At 46.2% G+C, this 22634-nt stretch overlaps 1 protein-coding gene across 3 annotated transcripts in view; it reads left to right on the top strand.

Annotated features, from left to right (window-relative positions):
• The window catches only part of LOC134910596 (spectrin beta chain, non-erythrocytic 5-like), a 188481-nt gene that overhangs the window by 83356 nt on the left and 82491 nt on the right, over nt 1–22634 (top strand). For all 3 annotated transcript variants that reach the window (XM_063918821.1, XM_063918820.1, XM_063918819.1), the window contains exons 4-9: nt 3389–3526; nt 14315–14455; nt 14837–15028; nt 15708–15791; nt 17122–17240; nt 17853–17967. In XM_063918821.1, the coding sequence (XP_063774891.1) occupies nt 3389–3526; nt 14315–14455; nt 14837–15028; nt 15708–15791; nt 17122–17240; nt 17853–17967 (789 nt within the window). The remainder of the gene's footprint in view (nt 1–3388; nt 3527–14314; nt 14456–14836; nt 15029–15707; nt 15792–17121; nt 17241–17852; nt 17968–22634) is intronic.

The following is a 22634-nucleotide window of genomic DNA, read 5'->3' as shown; positions in this document are numbered from 1 at the left end:
CTCTGCACATCCCTCCTGTCATTCTGAGACACTACCACAGCGGCGCCATGTTTGAATCCAACATGGCGTCTCCCGTCCTCCGCGGCCTCCGCCGCCGTTACTGTGTTATTGCTGCAGGTTCTCAGAATCATGTATCATGCCTGCCGCGGCCTCTGCTGCCCTCCAAGTGTCTCAGCATATAATTGTCATCTGGCGTCTCCTGTCCTCCGCGGCCGGCGCCTCCATTATCATTATGTTAGCACATTTCATTTCAAACCAGTTTTCCCTCCAGGTTCCAGCATGGGCGCAGCCATGTTGGATTTGATCACATGCTCCAATTCCTCCAATCCACCGTTGCTGGAATCTGCATAATTGCCCAGCCAATGCCTGCATAGCAGCAGGTATAAGTATCCTGTGTCTGGGCCAGATAGAGGTCAGTGCTTTGAATGTCATACCTTGTTCCAGTCTCTCTCTCCTGTGGCTTGTTTCTCCAGGTTCCAGTTCCTGTCTCCAGCATCCACAAAGAGACCCGCACCTGCTTTCCATCCTGCGGTGCAGCCTGACTTTGCAATCCTCTGTGACTGATCCAGCTTTCAGCTATTACCTCGTTTGCTTCCAGCTTACAAGCTTGCAGCTATTAACCCATCTGTTTCCAGCAACCTGCTTCCAACAGAATTCAACCTCCTTAAAGAGCCGGTGTTCTCCCAGCGGATTTCTACTTACCAGCAGTATCCACTACCACCGGTAACCACTCTTCATTTCATCTGTTTCCACGCACCCTAGCATCTTTTAGTTTTAACTCCGTGTCTCCACCATCTGGCTGGTTCCGTCCAGTGACTCCTACAGTGCATTCCAGTTACCAGCATCATCTCATACACCTACTGGCAAGTTCCTCGGTTATCTCCACTACTACAGCCTGGCCTGGTAAGGTTATTCTACCAAAGGACTATAACACCTGTTCTGCAACCTACCAGTGCCCTGTGATACCTTTTATGGTTTAGTGATCCAGGAACTGTATTATCTGCCACTGCTAATACTGACTGTGAACACTGTTGTGATTATACGGAGTCTGTTTAATAAACTTTCATTTGACTTTTTACCTGCTTGTCATGGTCACACCTTCGGGTTTCCTTCCACACTTACATGTCCAGGGGTCTGATTAAACCATCTAAGTTTGATTTCATTTCACCCCCTACAACTGAGGCTTCCTCCCGTCAGCCTAAACCCTCAGTTGTGACACTGGAGATGGAGTGTTTAATGATGGGGTGCTTGGAGATGTGGTGGCTGGAGATGGTGTGTTTAATGATGGGGTGCCTGGAGATGTGGTGGCTGGAGATGGTTGTATTTAACAATGGGATGCCTGGAGACCAATGACCGGAGACGGAGTGCCTGGAGATGGGGTGTTTAATGGTGCGGTGCTTGGAGATGGGGTGCATGGAGATGGAGTGTTTAATGATGATGTGCCTGGAGATTCGATATTGTAGATGGGGTGTTGAGAGACTGGATATGGGCTGTTTAATGCTGGACTATCTAGTTATGGGGTATCTTGAGATTGATCGTTTAATAATGGGGTGTCTGGATGTGGGATGTATGTACAGAGATATGATGTCTGGAGATGGGGTGTACAGAGATATGATGTTTGGAGATGTGGTGTACAGAGATACGATGTCTGGAGATGGGATGTACAGATATATGATGTCTGGAGATGGGGTGTACAGAGATATGATGTCTGGAGATGGGTTGTACAGAGGTATGATGTCTGGAGATGGGATGTACAGAGATATGATGTCTGGAGATGGGGTGTCTGGAGATGGGATGTACAGAGATATGATGTCTGGAGATGGGGTGTACAGAGATATGATGTCTGGAGATGGGATGTACAGAGATATGATGTCTGGAGATGGGGTGTACAGAGATATGATGTCTGGAGATGGGGTGTACAGAGATATGATGTCTGGAGATGGGGTGTACAGAGATATGATGTCTGGAGGGGTGGTCTTCAGTTTGCCGGCTGTCGGGATCCCGGCGCACAGTATACCGGCGCCGGAATCCCGACAGCCGGCATACCGACACTTTTTCTCCCTCTTGGGGGTCAACGACCCCCCTGGAGGGAGAATAAATAGCGTGGCACACGTAGCGCGCCACCGTGCCTGCAGCGGGCCCGCAAGGGGCTCATTTGCGCTCGCCACACTGTCGGTATGCTGGCGGTCGGAATCCCGGCGCACGTATGCTGGTCGCCAGGAGCCCGGCCGCCGGCATACTATACTACACCCGTCTGGAGATGGGGTGTACAGAGATATGATGTCTGGAGATGGGATGTACAGAGATATGATGTCTGGAGATGGGATGTACAGAGATATGATGTCTGGAGATGGGGTGTACAGAGATATGATGTCTGGAGATGGGGTGTACAGAGATATGATGTCTGGCGATGGGGTGTACAGAGATACAATGTCTGGAGATGGGATGTACAGAGATATGATGTCTGGAGATATGATGTTTGGAGATGGGGTGTACCGAGATATGATGTCTGGAGATGGGGTGTACCGAGATATGATGTCTGGAGATGGGGTGTACAGAGGTATGATGTCTGGAGATGGGATGTACAGAGATATGATGTCTGGAGATGGGGTGTACAGAGATATGATGTCTGGAGATGGGGTGTACAGAGATATGATGTCTGGAGATGGGATGTACAGAGATATGATGTCTGGAGATGGGCTGTACAGAGATATGATGTCTGGAGATGGGAAGTACAGAGATAGGATGTCTGGAGATGGGGTGTACAGAGATAGGATGTCTGGAGATGGGGTGTACAGAGAAAGGATGTCTGGAGATGGGGTGTACAGAGATAGGATGTCTGGAGATGGGGTGTACATAGATACTGTATGATATCTGGAGATGGGATGTACAGAGATATGATGTCTGGAGATGGGGTGTACAGAGATATGATGTCTGGAGATGGGGTGTACAGAGATATGATGTCTGGAGATGGGGTGTACAGAGGTATGATGTCTGGAGATGGGGTGTACAGAGATACAATGTCTGGAGATGGGGTGTACAGAGATACGATGTCTGGAGATGGGATGTACAGAGATACGATGTCTGGAGATGGGATGTACAGAGATATGATGTCTGGAGATGTCTGGAGATGGGGTGTACAGAGATATGATGTCTGGAGATGGGATGTACAGAGATATGATGTATGGAGATGGGATGTACAGAGCTATGATGTCTGGAGATGGGATATTCAGAAATAAGATGTCTGGAGATGGGATGTATAGAGATATGATGTCTGGAGATGGGGTGACTACATTTGGGGCATCCAGAGTGTCTGGAGATGGATGTGTAATGATGGTGTCACTGGAGTTTGAGGACATTAACTATACTGATGTTTTTTTCATTGCAGTGTCCAGGAATTCTCCATGATTCCACCCAGGGTAACAGTGTGAAGACTGCTCCCACTAGTGGAAATGTTCCTACCACGAGAAGACCATCTCTGGAGACTGACTCTGCCATTGCGCAGCTCAGCCTGGATATAAAACAGGTACATTGCTATATAGTATATACATTTGTGCACGTGACTTTTCTACATCTCTGCTCCCTGTGAGTTTGGTTACTCCCGGGGCAGGGAGTACTGAGCGTCTAGTAGGGTGGTAAGGTCTTAAATGGTTCATGTCCTGCCCTGTTAGCGTAAATATGGAGGAAGGTGGCGTGCTTACATATATTATTATCATGATGGTTATTATTATTATTATTACCATTTACTTCTATAGCTCCTGCATACTGGGGGTTATTCAGATTTTTTGTATCTATACAGATGTCATGTTATGTTGCTATATTCTCCCGTGTCCACTAGAGGCGCTGTTTGTTTTGTTTATAGAGTCAATATCCTGATTGGGTATGGGTCGTTGGATAGACACAACTTAGGTCGACCATGGAAGGTCGACATGCATTAGGTTGACAGGAACAATAGGTCAACATAGCCATTATGTCGACATGTACTAGGTCGACAGGTCAAAAGGTCGAAATGGGTTTTTTGACTGTTCTTGGCGACGTTTTCGTTGTAAAGTGACGGGGAACCCCAATTAGTGCACCGTGTCCCCTTGCATTGCTCGTTTCGCCCGCCATGCTCCGCTACTGCTTCGCTCGCCACAGGTTACCGTTCCAGTCATAGTCCACGTGGATTGTAAGTATGAAAACATCCCAAAAATTTAATTTTTTTTGGGGGGAAACTCATGTCGACCTTTTGACCTGTCGACCTAGTACATGTCGACCTATTGACCATGTCGACCTTCAGTGGTCGACCTAATGACTGTCGACCTAAGCTGTGTCGACCTAACGACCATATCCCTCCTGATTAATATCACCACAGTTGCAGGCTAGTGAGCGCTGTCTGCAGTAACATCAGGCTATCTCTATGTTTTACTCCTAATTTACCCCATACAAGTTTGTAAATAGACTCTGTCATTGTCTCCACAGTGCTGCCCTCTGCAGGCAGGAGTCTGAGTCCTCATGACCTCATTAGATTAGACCAGTGAAGGGTCAGCCTGGGGGAATTTACTGACAGGGAGAACACTCCACCAACACAATACTGATTTTTCCAGTCTGGGGGAGGCAGTGACGGGGGGAGTGAAGTTTCTTCACTCCCCCCGTCACGCGGCTGCATTGAAGTGCAGGCAAATATGGACGAGATCGTCCATATTGGCCTGCATGCACAGCCGACGGGAGACCAGTGATGAACGAGCGCGGGGCCACGCATCGTTCATCGCTGGAGTCTCCACACTGAAAGATATGAACGAGTTCTCGTTCATTTATGAACGAGATCGTTCATATCTTTCAGAAAATCGGCCAGTGTGTAGGGCCTATAACACTGCACCCCTTTCCCATCACCATCACCCCTCATAGCAGTCATAGCAGTCCTCATTTTGGTGCTCCTACCCCCTATACTTTAAATAGGAACAGTGCGCACATTCGGCGCGCAGGCCAAAAAGGGGCGTGTTCTTTTGGGAAGGAGCATGGCCACAAAATAGTACCCCCAATTCAATTTAAGCAACACCGTAGTGCAACTTTATTCACATTATATCATGCAATAGTGCCCCTTATTCACGTTCCATCACACAGTAGTACCACTTTACCTTATATACATTACTCCTCACAGTAGTGCCCCTTATTCACATTACACCACACTGAATTGATCCTTATTCACATTACACCACACCATATTGTTCTTTATTCACATTACACCACACAGTAGTGACTTTTCTATACATTACGCCACACAGTAGAACACCTTATACACATAATGCCACACATTAGTAATGCCCCTTATAAACATAATGCACCTTACACGTTATGCCAACCCTCATTAATGCCCTTATACACATAATGACTCACACAATGCCCCTTACACATGTTGCACATTATTAATGTCCTTATAAACATAATGCACCTTACACATTATGCCAACCCTTATAAATTCCCTTATACACATAATGACACACATAATGCCCCTTACACAAATGACGCACATTATTAATACATTTATACACATGACACACATAATGCCCCTTACACATATGCCGATCACTACTGCACAACGAACCTACCCACACAGCACTCACACGGCCGCTAACACTGTGACTTCTGCCTCTGCTTGGATACAGATGTGTCCTCATACATTTTGCCTCAATATGGCATGCAGTTCCCGTCCAGCTCTGCTAACGTTGGGGGGCTTTTTTTGCAGAACATGTGTCTTATTTTAATTGCTATGTGACTAGGATGCACAATCAGATTCTACTAATTAAAATGATATGCGGCATACCTATATTCTGTGTGCGACTGTGGCTGTATCTGCATACAAAATGCTACATTACAGTGATTTCCAGGAATACACTGTAATGTAGCATTTCATATGCAGATACAGCCGCAGTCACACACAGAATATAGGCATGCCGCATATCATTTTAATCAGCAGAATCTGCTTGTGCCCCAAGGCATCTGCCTAATTTGCCTATGCCTAAGGCCGGCTCTGCGTGCTTCCATGGAGTTGTTGGACCTGCCTGGGATCCACTGCCAGGAATCCCCTCTCTCTCCTGGGACTCCAGCACAGAGAGCTCCCAATATAAGAGACAGTATGATAATCTGCAACACATGTTCAGAAAACAGTAAGGGATCTCTGACCTCTGTATCTGGTCAGGTGCATCCTGTGTGCCATGCCAGGTGGTGAGTGAATATTATGTGTCAGTAAGAATGTACTGAGTGGATCCTGTTTGTGTGTCAGTAACAAGTGGAAGCTGTGTATCAGACAGAATGTATCGAATGACGAGTACGTTACGTCTGTCAGTAAGGTATTGAGGGGATCTTGTTGATCTTATGTGTTTGTGAGGAGGTATCGAGCGGATGCTGTGCATGTCAGTAAGGAGCTAAAGAGTGTATCATGTTATGTCAGTAAGATTATTATGATGTGCATCAGTGAGGATGCTGTATGTCAGTATGGAGGCAAAGATTGGATCTTGTATGTCAGTAAAATCATAATGAGTTGGGACCTAATTCAGACCTGATCGCTGCTGTACGTTTTCGCACAGCGTGCGATCAGGTCTGAACTGCGTATGCGCCGGCGCATGCCAGAGATGCGATCGACATCTCTGCCCAGCGATCGCCTCTGCCTGATTGACAGGCAGAGGAGGTTGCTGGGCGGGAGGTGGTGGGCCGTTGGCGTTTGGGGGCACGGTGCGGGCAACGCAGGCATGCCCGGACAGTGCGGGGGCCGGGCCGCCGCGGCTGCGTGATGTCACACGCAGATGCTGTGACCCAGGAAGCGACGAGTAGCTCCCTGCCAGGACGCAGGAGCTGCGCTGGTAGGGAGCTACCCTCAGGTATAAAAGCATTGCCGCCATGTGATGCTTTTGTACCTGTGTGTGTGTGGGGGGGGGGGGGGGGCAGATATGCGCAGTGAACTCGCCCTGTGCTGGGTGTCCCCCCACAAGTCTGTGAAACTGATCGTAGATGTGGTAAATTTAGCACATTTACGATCGGGTCTGAATTCGGCCCTTGATCTAGTGTGTAAGTGTGGATGCAGTGTGTCAGTAAGGAGGTAATGATGGGATCCTGTATGTCAGTAAAGTTATAATGACTTGATCCAGTGTGTAAGTGAGGATGCTGTGTGTCAGTAAGGAGGTAATGATTGGATCCTGTATGTCAGTAAAGTTATAATGACCTGATCCAGTGTGTAAGTGAGGTGGCTTTGTGTCAGTAAGGAGGTAATGATGGGATCCTGTATGTCAGTAAAGTTATAATGACCTGATCCAGTGTGTAAGTGAGGATGCTGTGTGTCAGTAAGGAGGTAATGATGGGATCCTGTATGTCAGTAAAGTTATAATGACTTGATCCAGTGTGTAAGTGAGGATGATGTGTGTCAGTAAGGCGGTAATGATGGGATCCTGTATGTCAGTAAAGTTATAATGACCTGATCCAGTGTGTAAGTGAGGATGCTGTGTGTCAGTAAGGCGGTAATGATGGGATCCTGTATGTCCGTAAAGTTATAATGACCTGATCCAGTGTGTAAGTGAGGATGCTGTGTGTCAGTAAGGAGGTAATGATTGGATCCTGTATGTCAGTAAAGTTATAATGACCTGATCCAGTGTGTAAGTGAGGATGCTGTGTGTCAGTAAGGAGGTAATGATTGGATCCTGTATGTCAGTAAAGTTATAATGACCTGATCCAGTGTGTAAGTGAGGATGCTGTGTGTCAGTAAGGAGGTAATGATTGGATCCTGTATGACAGTAAAGTTATAATGACCTGATCCAGTGTGTAAGTGAGGTTGCTGTGTGTCAGTAAGGAGGTAATGATTGGATCCTGTATGTCAGTAAAGTTATAATGACCTGATCCAGTGTGTAAGTGAGGATGCTGTGTGTCAGTAAGGAGGTAATGATTGGATCCTGTATGTCAGTAAAGTTATAATGACCTGATCCAGTGTGTAAGTGAGGTGGCTTTGTGTCAGTAAGGAGGTAATGATGGGATCCTGTATGTCAGTAAAGTTATAATGACCTGATCCAGTGTGTAAGTGAGGTTGCTGTGTGTCAGTAAGGAGGTAATGATGGGATCCTGTATGTCAGTAAAGTTATAATGACTTGATCCAGTGTGTAAGTGAGGATGATGTGTGTCAGTAAGGCGGTAATGATGGGATCCTGTATGTCAGTAAAGTTATAATGACCTGATCCAGTGTGTAAGTGAGGATGCTGTGTGTCAGTAAGGCGGTAATGATTGGATCCTGTATGTCAGTAAAGTTATAATGACCTGATCCAGTGTGTAAGTGAGGTGGCTTTGTGTCAGTAAGGAGGTAATGATGGGATCCTGTATGTCAGTAAAGTTATAATGACCTGATCCAGTGTGTAAGTGAGGATGCTGTGTGTCAGTAAGGAGGTAATGATGGGATCCTGTATGTCAGTAAAGTTATAATGACTTGATCCAGTGTGTAAGTGAGGATGATGTGTGTCAGTAAGGCGGTAATGATGGGATCCTGTATGTCAGTAAAGTTATAATGACCTGATCCAGTGTGTAAGTGAGGATGCTGTGTGTCAGTAAGACGGTAATGATGGGATCCTGTATGTCCGTAAAGTTATAATGACCTGATCCAGTGTGTAAGTGAGGATGCTGTGTGTCAGTAAGGAGGTAATGTTTGGATCCTGTATGTCAGTAAAGTTATAATGACCTGATCCAGTGTGTAAGTGAGGATGCTGTGTGTCAGTAAGGAGGTAATGATTGGATCCTATATGTCAGTAAAGTTATAATGACCTGATCCAGTGTGTAAGTGAGGATGCTGTGTGTCAGTAAGGAGGTAATGATTGGATCCTGTATGACAGTAAAGTTATAATGACCTGATCCAGTGTGTAAGTGAGGTTGCTGTGTGTCAGTAAGGAGGTAATGATTGGATCCTGTATGTCAGTAAAGTTATAATGACCTGATCCAGTGTGTAAGTGAGGATGCTGTGTGTCAGTAAGGAGGTAATGATTGGATCCTGTATGTCAGTAAAGTTATAATGACCTGATCCAGTGTGTAAGTGAGGTGGCTTTGTGTCAGTAAGGAGGTAATGATGGGATCCTGTATGTCAGTAAAGTTATAATGACCTGATCCAGTGTGTAAGTGAGGTTGCTGTGTGTCAGTAAGGAGGTAATGATGGGATCCTGTATGTCAGTAAAGTTATAATGACTTGATCCAGTGTGTAAGTGAGGATGATGTGTGTCAGTAAGGCGGTAATGATGGGATCCTGTATGTCAGTAAAGTTATAATGACCTGATCCAGTGTGTAAGTGAGGATGCTGTGTGTCAGTAAGGCGGTAATGATGGGATCCTGTATGTCAGTAAAGTTATAATGACCTGATCCAGTGTGTAAGTGAGGATGCTGTGTGTCAGTAAGGAGGTAATGATTGGATCCTGTATGTCAGTAAAGTTATAATGACCTGATCCAGTGTGTAAGTGAGGATGCTGTGTGTCAGTAAGGAGGTAATGATTGGATCCTGTATGTCAGTAAAGGTATAATGACCTGATCCAGTGTGTAAGTGAGGATGTTGTGTGTCAGTAAGGAGGTAATGATTGGATCCTGTATGTCAGTAAAGGTATAATGACCTGATCCAGTGTGTAAGTGAGGATGCTGCGTGTCAGTAAGGAGGTAATGATGGGATCCTGTATGTCAGTAAAGGTATAATGACCTGATCCAGTGTGTAAGTGAGGATGCTGCGTGTCAGTAAGGAGGTAATGATGGGATCCTGTATGTCAGTAAAGGTATAATGACCTGATCCAGTGTGTAAGTGAGGATGCTGTGTGTCAGTAAGGAGGTAATGATGGGATCCTGTATGTCAGTAAAGGTATAATGACCTGATCCAGTGTGTAAGTGAGGTTGCTGTGTGTCAGCAAGGAGGTAATGATGGGATCCTGTATGTCAGTAAAGTTATAATGACCTGATCCAGTGTGTAAGTGAGGTGGCTTTGTGTCAGTAAGGAGGTAATGATTGGATCCTGTATGACAGTAAAGTTATAATGATCTGATCCAGTGTGTAAGTGAGGATGCTGTGTGTCAGTAAGGAGGTAATGATTGGATCCTGTATGTCAGTAAAGGTATAATGACCTGATCCAGTGTGTAAGTGAGGATGCTGTGTGTCAGTAAGGAGGTAATGATGGGATCCTGTATGTCAGTAAAGTTATAATGACCTGATCCAGTGTGTAAGTGAGGATGCTGTGTGTCAGTAAGGAGGTAATGATTGGATCCTGTATGTCAGTAAAGTTATAATGACCTGATCCAGTGTGTAAGTGAGGTTGCTGTGTGTCAGTAAGGAGGTAATGATTGGATCCTGTATGTCAGTAAAGGTATAATGACCTGATCCAGTGTGTAAGTGAGGATGCTGCGTGTCAGTAAGGAGGTAATGATGGGATCCTGTATGTCAGTAAAGGTATAATGACCTGATCCAGTGTGTAAGTGAGGATGCTGCGTGTCAGTAAGGAGGTAATGATGGGATCCTGTATGTCAGTAAAGTTATAATGACCTGATCCAGTGTGTAAGTGAGGTTGCTGTGTGTCAGTAAGGAGGTAATGATTGGATCCTGTATGTCAGTAAAGTTATAATGACCTGATCCAGTGTGTAAGTGAGGATGCTGCGTGTCAGTAAGGAGGTAATGATGGGATCCTGTATGTCAGTAAAGGTATAATGACCTGATCCAGTGTGTAAGTGAGGATGCTGCGTGTCAGTAAGGAGGTAATGATGGGATCCTGTATGTCAGTAAAGTTATAATGACCTGATCCAGTGTGTAAGTGAGGTTGCTGTGTGTCAGTAAGGAGGTAATGATGGGATCCTGTATGTCAGTAAAGTTATAATGACCTGATCCAGTGTGTAAGTGAGGTTGCTGTGTGTCAGTAAGGAGGTAATGATTGGATCCTGTATGTCAGTAAAGTTATAATGACCTGATCCAGTGTGTAAGTGAGGATGCTGTGTGTCAGTAAGGAGGTAATGATTGGATCCTGTATGTCAGTAAAGTTATAATGACCTGATCCAGTGTGTAAGTGAGGTGGCTTTGTGTCAGTAAGGAGGTAATGATGGGATCCTGTATGTCAGTAAAGTTATAATGACCTGATCCAGTGTGTAAGTGAGGATGCTGTGTGTCAGTAAGGAGGTAATGATGGGATCCTGTATGTCAGTAAAGTTATAATGACTTGATCCAGTGTGTAAGTGAGGATGATGTGTGTCAGTAAGGCGGTAATGATGGGATCCTGTATGTCAGTAAAGTTATAATGACCTGATCCAGTGTGTAAGTGAGGATGCTGTGTGTCAGTAAGGAGGTAATGATTGGATCCTGTATGTCAGTAAAGTTATAATGACCTGATCCAGTGTGTAAGTGAGGATGCTGTGTGTCAGTAAGGAGGTAATGATGGGATCCTGTATGTCAGTAAAGGTATAATGACCTGATCCAGTGTGTAAGTGAGGATGCTGTGTGTCAGTAAGGAGGTAATGATGGGATCCTGTATGTCAGTAAAGGTATAATGACCTGAACCAGTGTGTAAGTGAGGATGCTGTGTGTCAGTAAGGAGGTAATGATGGGATCCTGTATGTCAGTAAAGGTATAATGACCTGATCCAGTGTGTAAGTGAGGATGCTGTGTGTCAGCAAGGAGGTAATGATGGGATCCTGTATGTCAGTAAAGTTATAATGACCTGATCCAGTGTGTAAGTGAGGTGGCTTTGTGTCAGTAAGGAGGTAATGATTGGATCCTGTATGTCAGTAAAGTTATAATGACCTGATCCAGTGTGTAAGTGAGGATGCTGTGTGTCAGTAAGGAGGTAATGATTGGATCCTGTATGTCAGTAAAGGTATAATGACCTGATCCAGTGTGTAAGTGAGGATGCTGTGTGTCAGTAAGGAGGTAATGATGGGATCCTGTATGTCAGTAAAGTTATAATGACCTGATCCAGTGTGTAAGTGAGGTTGCTGTGTGTCAGTAAGGAGGTAATGATGGGATCCTGTATGTCAGTAAAGTTATAATGACCTGATCCAGTGTGTAAGTGAGGTTGCTGTGTGTCAGTAAGGAGGTAATGATTGGATCCTGTATGTCAGTAAAGTTATAATGACCTGATCCAGTGTGTAAGTGAGGTGGCTTTGTGTCAGTAAGGAGGTAATGATGGGATCCTGTATGTCAGTAAAGTTATAATGACCTGATCCAGTGTGTAAGTGAGGATGCTGTGTGTCAGTAAGGAGGTAATGATGGGATCCTGTATGTCAGTAAAGTTATAATGACTTGATCCAGTGTGTAAGTGAGGATGATGTGTGTCAGTAAGGCGGTAATGATGGGATCCTGTATGTCAGTAAAGTTATAATGACCTGATCCAGTGTGTAAGTGAGGATGCTGTGTGTCAGTAAGGAGGTAATGATTGGATCCTGTATGTCAGTAAAGTTATAATGACCTGATCCAGTGTGTAAGTGAGGATGCTGTGTGTCAGTAAGGAGGTAATGATGGGATCCTGTATGTCAGTAAAGGTATAATGACCTGATCCAGTGTGTAAGTGAGGATGCTGTGTGTCAGTAAGGAGGTAATGATGGGATCCTGTATGTCAGTAAAGGTATAATGACCTGAACCAGTGTGTAAGTGAGGATGCTGTGTGTCAGTAAGGAGGTAATGATGGGATCCTGTATGTCAGTAAAGTTATAATGACCTGATCCAGTGTGTAAGTGAGGATGCTGTGTGTCAGCAAGGAGGTAATGATGGGATCCTGTATGTCAGTAAAGTTATAATGACCTGATCCAGTGTGTAAGTGAGGTGGCTTTGTGTCAGTAAGGAGGTAATGATTGGATCCTGTATGTCAGTAAAGTTATAATGACCTGATCCAGTGTGTAAGTGAGGATGCTGTGTGTCAGTAAGGAGGTAATGATTGGATCCTGTATGTCAGTAAAGGTATAATGACCTGATCCAGTGTGTAAGTGAGGATGCTGTGTGTCAGTAAGGAGGTAATGATGGGATCCTGTATGTCAGTAAAGTTATAATGACCTGATCCAGTGTGTAAGTGAGGATGCTGTGTGTCAGTAAGGAGGTAATGATGGGATCCTGTATGTCAGTAAAGTTATAATGACCTGATCCAGTGTGTAAGTGAGGATGCTGTGTGTCAGTAAGGAGGTAATGATTGGATCCTGTATGTCAGTAAAGTTATAATGACCTGATCCAGTGTGTAAGTGAGGTTGCTGTGTGTCAGTAAGGAGGTAATGATGGGATCCTGTATGTCAGTAAAGGTATAATGACCTGATCCAGTGTGTAAGTGAGGATGCTGCGTGTCAGTAAGGAGGTAATGATGGGATCCTGTATGTCAGTAAAGGTATAATGACCTGATCCAGTGTGTAAGTGAGGATGCTGCGTGTCAGTAAGGAGGTAATGATGGGATCCTGTATGTCAGTAAAGGTATAATGACCTGATCCAGTGTGTAAGTGAGGATGCTGTGTGTCAGTAAGGAGGTAATGATGGGATCCTGTATGTCAGTAAAGGTATAATGACCTGATCCAGTGTGTAAGTGAGGATGCTGTGTGTCAGCAAGGAGGTAATGATGGGATCCTGTATGTCAGTAAAGTTATAATGACCTGATCCAGTGTGTAAGTGAGGTGGCTTTGTGTCAGTAAGGAGGTAATGATGGGATCCTGTATGTCAGTAAAGGTATAATGACCTGATCCAGTGTGTAAGTGAGGATGCTGCGTGTCAGTAAGGAGGTAATGATGGGATCCTGTATGTCAGTAAAGGTATAATGACCTGAACCAGTGTGTAAGTGAGGACGCTGTGTGTCAGTAAGGAGGTAATGATGGGATCCTGTATGTCAGTAAAGTTATAATGACCTGATCCAGTGTGTAAGTGAGGATTCTGTGTGTCAGCAAGGAGGTAATGATGGGATCCTGTATGTCAGTAAAGTTATAATGACCTGATCCAGTGTGTAAGTGAGGTTGCTGTGTGTCAGTAAGGAGGTAATGATGGGATCCTGTATGTCAGTAAAGTTATAATGACCTGATCCAGTGTGCAAGTGAGGTTGCTGTGTGTCAGTAAGGAAGTAATGATGGGATCCAGTATGTCAGTAAAGTTATAATGACCTGATCCAGTGTGTAAGTGAGGATGCTGTGTGTCAGCAAGGAGGTAATGATGGGATCCTGTATGTCAGTAAAGTTATAATGACCTGATCCAGTGTGTAAGTGAGGTGGCTTTGTGTCAGTAAGGAGGTAATGATGGGATCCTGTATGTCAGTAAAGTTATAATGACCTGATCCAGTGTGTAAGTGAGGTTGCTGTGTGCTCACATTCTGACACTTTGTCTTCTGCAGGCAGAGATCTGGGTCCGTGGAAAACTCCAGGACCTGAGTGACCAGTGTGATATCTTCCCCCTGCAGGACTGGGACCGCAGGGCGCTGTCTATACAGGGGGACATTTCCGACTTTGAGAGCACAATCATGAAGCTGAGCCAGGTGCAGACATGATACCGCCCAATGATTGTTTACATAGAACCATAGAGCTAACACTTTAGTCTCTAGTCGCAGCGTTATCATAAGATTCTCTCTCCTTGTTACTAATTACTGGATCATTTTAGAGTCACAGCAAAAACATAATATAAAACTGTTACTGTGAATCGTTGTTTCTCCAGTGTGATAAAATAACTCTGACCACGTTTCCTACCACGGGACTTGCTGTACGGACACTGCTCTGAGTAAATGACTGAGACAGTGTATTGAGTACAGCACTCAGTGGCAGGTCATTCCTGGTATCCAGAGCACTCGTCCCCATGTGGTGGTTACCAGGCGATGGATAGGACCCTACTCGCTCTCACTATTTGATGTTCCTCAGTGCAGATGGGAGAACGCCTCTCCAGGAGTCAGACCTCCAATGCCGCTTCTATCCGCACACAGCTCCAGGCGCTGAAGGACCAATGGCAGCTGCTGAAACTAACAGCCACCAATCAGAACAGAGCGGCCGGTGGAGCTAAAGCTTTGCTTGAGTTCAATAAGAAAGCAGATGAGCTGGAGATATGGATGAGAGAGAAGGTAAGAGCTGCCAGGGGCCCATCATATGGAACCAGGACATCAGGTAGTACTGTGTGTGGGTGTGGGGGGGAGGGTCCTCATTCTGCGTCAGGTGGACAATTTGGCACATTAACAAAGAGGTTTCCAGCCATACTCATTGTCAAAAAAGGTTCGGCGAAGGTGCAACATAACCAGGGCAAACAGACAGACACAGACATATATATCGCTGACCAGGCTGTGAACGGGAGCTTGCAATCCGTGCAGTTATGCTGGAAACGACGCCGCTCCTTGTGCGCTGGAAATGGTAACACAGGGATTTATTCAGCTTGCATCGCTACTGCATTGCAACATTTGGCCGATTATTAGGGCGCAGGGCCCATTCTGCGTTTATATGGCCCGGGAAATGCGAACGCCTCTGTCTGATTGTCAGGCAGAGGCATTCGTGGGGTTGCAACGCGGCGTTGCGTGGGTGTGAACACAAAAATGTTGACGGTCTGACTGCTAGGCTGCGTATGCAGGAGGTCAACCCTAATTTCAGACTCAGCGATGCGATCGCAATTCTTACAGTCTCTCCAGCTGCTGCAGCTCCATGAATGTAACCAGTTTCTCTCACATCAAAGTGCTGCTTATGTGTAACACTTTCTTGGTATTTACTTTCGTCGCCTTGTTGGTGTCTGATTTTCTGTCTTTGTCTCCTCAGGAAGAGAACCCCCCACTCAGCGTTCTCCTGGATGAGAATTTTGACAAAATGCAATTAACTCGTCGAATCTTGGATCTAAAACAGGTGACTCCACAACAAGCTGCTCCCTTAGGGCCTCGTTTAGAGTTGGACGTACGTCAGATTAGAATCTAGTGGCGCATATCTAGATTTGTCCTTCGATTTTTTTTATGTCACTACACATTGAGAGGCGGAGCGGAGAAGGGCAATTCTAAGTTCAGTAGAGTAAGAGCGTGCTCAAATAACTGGTGGATGCCCCCTGGAGATACAGCATCATTAGTTGTGGTCTTTAGTGTGATGATAGTGACAACAGCAGCACTGTGTGGCTGATTCTGATTGGCTATCTGTATGTTGGTGGTCATTCCGAGTTGATCGCTAGTTGCGTTTGTTCGCTATGCAGCGATGAGGCAAAAACATGGCACTTCTGCGCATGCGTATGCGGCACAATGCGCACGCGCGACGCTTTGCAGTCGCACTGCTGGCCGCAGAGTGATTGACATGAAGTGGGCGTTTCTGGGTGTCAACTGACCATTTTCATGGAGTCTTCCGAAAAACGCAGGCGTGCCAGGAAAAACGTGGCTGGGTGAACGCTGGGCGGGTTTCTGACGTCAAAACAGGAACTTGACAGTGTGAAATAGTCCCCCTGTTGTTTGAGCCCTTGTCAGCCGACCATTCAGTCACCTTAACCCCTGTTACCATACCTACCTTCACCTGTGTTAAAGGGGGGGATGGAGGGGTCGAGGCATTGGGGCAGTTTTCTGTGATTAGTTCACTTTACCTTCCATACTGATGTACCATCTTGGGTGGGAATTAAGTGTCTATTTACTAAGCCTTGAATGGAGATAAAGTATCACCCAATCAGCTCCTGTCATTTTTCAAACACACATATTGCCTGTAACATGACAGTTAGATGCTGATTGGCTAGTAATTTATCTCTGTCCCCTTTATCTCCGTCCAAGGCTTAGTAAACGTCCCCCAAAGTTGACTATGTAACAAACCACTAGGGGGCATTATTCAGAATAATACTGGTCCGGCATGGACATTGGGACCAGCACAGAACATATGGGTGGGTCCTGGCTCTAGAATTGTCCTGACATTTATTTTTATTTCTGCAGACTCAGTGGATAAGTCATAGGCCCAGATGTATCAAGCCTTGGAGAGTGATGCATTGCACAGTGATAAAGTACCAACCAATCAGCTCCTAACTGTCATTTTTTCAGACACAGCCTGTGACATGGCAGTTTGGAGCCGATTGGCTGGTGCTTTATCACCGTGCAATTTATCACTCTCACTCTCGTTTGATAAATCTGGGTCATAGTGTCTGAGCATACCCCAGCAGAGAAAGGTCCATAGTAATAATCAGATATGGATTTTAATATCTGCATTTATCTTCCAGGATCAGCTGTATTACCGCAACCTTCAGGAAAACATCAATGGCCTGGCCCAGAAGCTGGAGAAACAAGGACGGGCAGAGAGCAAAGGGACCTCCAACAGGAGGAAGCACCTCAATAGGATGTGAGGAGGGGGTCTGATGGGGAGACAGCCAGTGTAATCAGTGTATGACAGATGCTGCATGCCAGCGCACAAGCTCTGTCGTCACCCCATGAAACTAATGTACCGGAGTCAGCGCTGGCTCCTATGTGGGGAGGACATGGGGCCTAATTCAGATCTGATCGCAGCAGCAAATTTGTTAGCAGTTGGGCAAAACCATGTGCACTGCAGGGGGGGCAGATGTAACATGTGCAGAGAGAGAGTTAGATTTGGGTGGGTTATTTTGTTTCTGTGAAGGGTAAATACTGGCTGCTTTATTTTTACACTGCAATTTAGATTTCAGTTTGAACACACCCCACCCAAATCTAACTCTCTCTGCACATGTTACAACTACCCCTCCCCCCCCTGCAGTGCACATGGTTTTGCCCATTAGTTAACAAATTTGCTGCTTCGATCAGGTCTGAATTAGACCTATAGTGATGATTTGGCTTTTTATTGAATGGCCGTTAGGTTCTCTGGAGAACACAACCATCCCCAGCGTCATGTGATCTGAGACAGGGGAAGAGCCGGTTACTATTCTGGTTGTGTCTTTTCACCTGAACGTTATCAGTAAGAATCCCTGTGACATGTCTGCAGGTGGCTGAGACTGCAGACCTCTCTAGAAGAGCATCATCAGAGTCTGCAGCTGGCTCTGGAAGCTGCAACGTTGTGGCAACAGGCAGACGCCATCCTGAGGGCTATGGAGGAGAAGGTAAGAGGCAGTGAGGACGTTTAGAGTATTTATGGTCTGCAGTGTATTCACCTTGCTCCAAAATAGAAGTCATTGATCAAAAATAAGCTCTGGACGTGTTACTTGGCTCCCGATCTATGTTTTGTATTTAATCTCCCTTAATATAGGCGACAAGTTACCAAGGCTGCTGATACATAGTGGCCATAACTTATTGTAAAAGAGACGTTCGCTTCCAACTTTGGGGGTCATTCCAAGTTGATCGCTCTCTAGCAACTTTTTGCAGCGTTGCGATCAGGTTAAAACTCAGCAAAACTGCGCATGCGTATGCTCCGCAATGCACAGGCACGTCGTAAGGGTACAAAGAGGATGGGTGCTGGCCAATGGATTTAACGAAGAATCCGTGCGCACAGCCGATCGCAAGGTGATTGACAGAAAGAGGGCGTTTGTGGGTGTCAACTGACCGTTTTCTGGGAGTGTTTGGAAAAACGCAGGCGTGTCTAAGCGTTTGCAGGGCGGGTGTGTGACGTCAATTCCGGGACCAAAAAGTCTGAAGTGATCGCAGCGGCTGACAAAGTCCAGAGCTACTCAGAAACTGCAACAAACTTTTTTGTGCCGTCGGCTGCAAAAGTGTTCGCACACTTGCAAAGTGAAAATACACTCCCCCATAGGCGGCGCCTATCTGATCGCAGCGCTGCAAAAAGTTGCTAGCGAGCGATCAACTCGGAATGACCCCCCCTTGTTCTTAACATTATTTTTTGCATGCACAATACGCATCAATAAAACATCAAACACCTGCCTAATACAGCAGAAACATCTCCCCGTCTGGGGGTAAATTTACTAAGATGAGAGTTCTATTTAAGATGGGATGTTGCTCATAGCAACCAATCAGATTCCAGGTATTATCTTCTAGAAGGTGCTAAATAAATGAGAAGTAGAATCTGATTGGTTGCTATGGGCAACATCCCATCTTAAATAGAACTCCCATCTTAGTAAATTTCCCCCCAGGTGTACAAACATAATGCTAAAATACACAAAGACATAATATACTGTATATCCAAACAATGATGAAAGGGCGTGAATGTTGGCATACAGGACATGTGTCCGACGTGCATGTGTTGGCAGTTGCGCCAACGTTCCCTTGCTGTACTCGTCCTACATTAGAACTCGACTTCCCTCCCCCGTCCCACCGTCTCTCGATGATTTCATATAGCTCCTCCATGGAGAGATAGTTATCATACTTAGGGGCTCATTTATCAATGAGTGATAAAACTTGTTGCGTGTGATACATTTTGCTCCAGCCAATCAGCTCCCAACTGTCATGTGTTCAGCCTCTAACTGTTGTTTGTTTAAAATATGACAATTGGGAGCTGATTGGTTGGAGCACCATTTATCATACGCAAGGAGTTTATCACTCGTTGATAAATGGGCCCCGTGCTTTCCTAGTGGAGGGATTGGAGACATCTAGAGAGAGAAATCTACAGACAAGTGCACTTTCTCTAACGTCCTAGTGGATGCTGGGGACTCCGAAAGGACCATGGGGATAGCGGCTCCGCAGGAGACTGGGCACATCTAAAGAAAGCTTTAGGACTATCTGGTGTGCACTGGCTCCTCCCCCTATGACCCTCCTCCAAGCCTCAGTTAGATCTCTGTGCCCGAACGAGAAGGGTGCACACTAGGGGCTCTCCTGAGCTTCTTAGTGAAAGTTTTAGTTTAGGTTTTTTATTTTCAGTGAGACCTGCTGGCAACAGGCTCACTGCATCGAGGGACTAAGGGGAGAAGAAGCGAACTCACCTGCGTGCAGAGTGGATTGGGCTTCTTAGGCTACTGGACATTAGCTCCAGAGGGACGATCACAGGCCCAGCTTGGATGGGTCCCAGAGCCGCGCCGCCGGCCCCCTTACAGAGCCAGAAGGCAGAAGAGGTCCGGAAAATCGGCGGCAGAAGACGTCCTGTCTTCAACAAGGTAGCGCACAGCACTGCAGCTGTGCGCCATTGCTCTCAGCACACTTCACACTCTGGTCACTGAGGGTGCAGGGCGCTGGGGGGGGCGCCCTGAGACGCAATAATAAACACCTTGGATGGCAAAAAATGCATCACATATAGCTCCTGGGCTATATGGATGCATTTAACCCCTGCCAAAATACATAAAAAAACGGGAGATAAGGCCGCCGATAAGGGGGCGGAGCCTATCTCCTCAGCACACTGGCGCCATTTTCCCTCACAGCTCCGTTGGAGGGAAGCTCCCTGGCTCTCCCCTGCAGTCACTACACTACAGAAAGGGTTAAAAAAGAGAGGGGGGCACAAATTAGGCGCAGTATTAACTATACAGCAGCTATAAGGGGAAAAACACTTATATAAGGTTATCCCTGTATATATATAGCGCTCTGGTGTGTGCTGGCAAACTCTCCCTCTGTCTCCCCAAAGGGCTAGTGGGGTCCTGTCCTCTATCAGAGCATTCCCTGTGTGTGTGCTGTATGTCGGTACTTTTGTGTCGACATGTATGAGGAGAAAAATGATGTGGAGACGGAGCAGATTGCCTGTAATAGTGATGTCACCCCCTAGGAGGTCGACACCTGAGTGGATGACCTGTTGGAAGAAATTACGTGACAGTGTCAGCTCTGTATAAAAGACAGTGGTTGACATGAGACAGCCGGCTACTCAGCTTGTGCCTGTCCAGACGTCTCATAGGCCGTCAGGGGCTATAAAGCGCCCGTTACCTCAGATGGCAGATATAGACGCCGACACGGATACTGACTCCAGTGTCGACGGTGAAGAGACAAATGTGACTTCCAGTAGGGCCACACATTACATGATTGAGGCAATGAAAAATGTTTTACACATTTCTGATAATACGAGTACCACCAAAAAAAGGGGTATTATGTTCGGTGAGGAAAAACTACCTGTAGTTTTCCTAAATCTGAGAAATTAAATGAGGTGTGTGATGATGCGTGGGTTTCACCCGATAACAATTTCTAAAATGTTATTGGCATTATATCCTTTCCCGCCAGAGGTTAGGGTGCGTTGGGAAACACCCCCTAGGGTGGATAAAGCGCTCACACGCTTGTAAGGGCTCTATCCTCTCCTGAGATGGCCGCCCTTAAGGATCCTGCTGATAGAAAGCAGGAGGGTATCCTAAAATGTATTTACACACATACTGGTGTTACTGCGACCAGCAATCGCCTCAGCCTGGATGTGCAGTGCTGGGTTGGCGTGGTCGGATTCCCTGACTGAAAATATTGATACCCTGGATAGGGACAGTATATTTTTGCCTATAGAGCATTTGAAAGATGCATTTCTATATATGCGTGATGCACAGCGGAATATTTGCCGACTGGCATCAAGTCTAAGTGCGTTGTCCATTTCTACCAGTAGAGGGTTATGGACACGTCAGTGGTCAGGTGATGCGTATTCCAAACTGCATTTGGAAGTATTGCCTTATTAAGGGGAGGAGTTATTTGGGGTCGGTCTTTCAGACCTGATGGCCACGGCAACAGCTGGGAAATCCACGTTTGTACCCCAGGTCGCCTCTCAACATGAGAAGACGCCATATTATCATGCGCAGTCTTTTCGTGGATAAGCGGGCAAAAGGTTCCTCATTTCTGCCCCGTGACAGAGGGAGAGGAAAAAGGCTGCAGAAATCAGCCAGTTCCCAGGAACAGAAACCCTCTCCCGCCTCTGCCAAGCCCTCAGTATACGCTGGGGCTTTACAAGCAGAATCAGGCACGGTGGGGGGGCCCGTCTCAATGAATTTCAGCGCGCAGTGGGCTCACTCGCAAGTAGACCCCCGGATCCTTCAGGTGATATCTCAGGGGTACAAATTAGAATTCGAGACGTCTCCCCCTCGCCGTTTCCTAAAGTCGGCTTTACCGATGTCTCCTTCTGACAGGGAGACAGTTTTGGAAGCCATTCACAAGCTGTATTCCCAGCAGGTGATAATCAATATACCCCTCCTGCAACAGGGAACGGGGTATTATTCCACACTGTTGTGGTACGGAAGCCGGACGGCTCGGTGAGACCGATTCTAAATCTAAAATCTTTGAACACTTACATACAGAGGTTCAAATTCAAGATTGAGTCACTCAGAGCAGTGATTGCGAACCTGGAAGAAGGGGACTACATGATGTCTCGGGACATCAAGGATGCTTACCTTCATGTCAAAATTTACCCTTCTCACCAAGGGTACCTCAGGTTTATGGTACAGAACTGTCACTATCAGTTCAGACGCTGCCGTATGGATGGTCCACGGCACCCCGGGTCTTTACCAAGGTAATGGCCGAAATGATGATATTCCTTCAAAGGAAGGGAATTTTAGTTATCCCTTACTTGGACAATTCCCTGATAAGGGTAAGATCCAGGGAACAGTTGGAGGTCGGTGTAGCACTATCTCAGGTAGTGTTGCTGCAGCACGGTTGGATTCTCAATATTCCAAAATCGCAGCTGGTTCCGACGACTTGTCTTCTGTTCCTAGGGATGATCCTGGACACAGTCCAGAAAAAGGTGTTTCTCCCGGAGGAGAAAGCCAGGGAGTTATCCGAGCTAGTCAGGAACCTCCTAAAACCGAGCCAAGTCTCAGTGCATCAATGCACAAGGGTTCTGGGTAAAATGGTGGCTTCCTACGAAGCAATCCCATTCGGCAGATTCCACGCAAGAACTTTCCAGTGGGACCTGCTGGACAAATGATCCGGGTCG

This window comes from Pseudophryne corroboree, chromosome 4 (assembly GCF_028390025.1).
Source record: "Pseudophryne corroboree isolate aPseCor3 chromosome 4, aPseCor3.hap2, whole genome shotgun sequence".
Lineage (NCBI taxonomy): Eukaryota > Metazoa > Chordata > Amphibia > Anura > Myobatrachidae > Pseudophryne > Pseudophryne corroboree.
The sequence above is the reverse complement of the archived record's forward strand: the minus strand, read 5'-3'. Positions and strand labels throughout refer to the sequence as shown.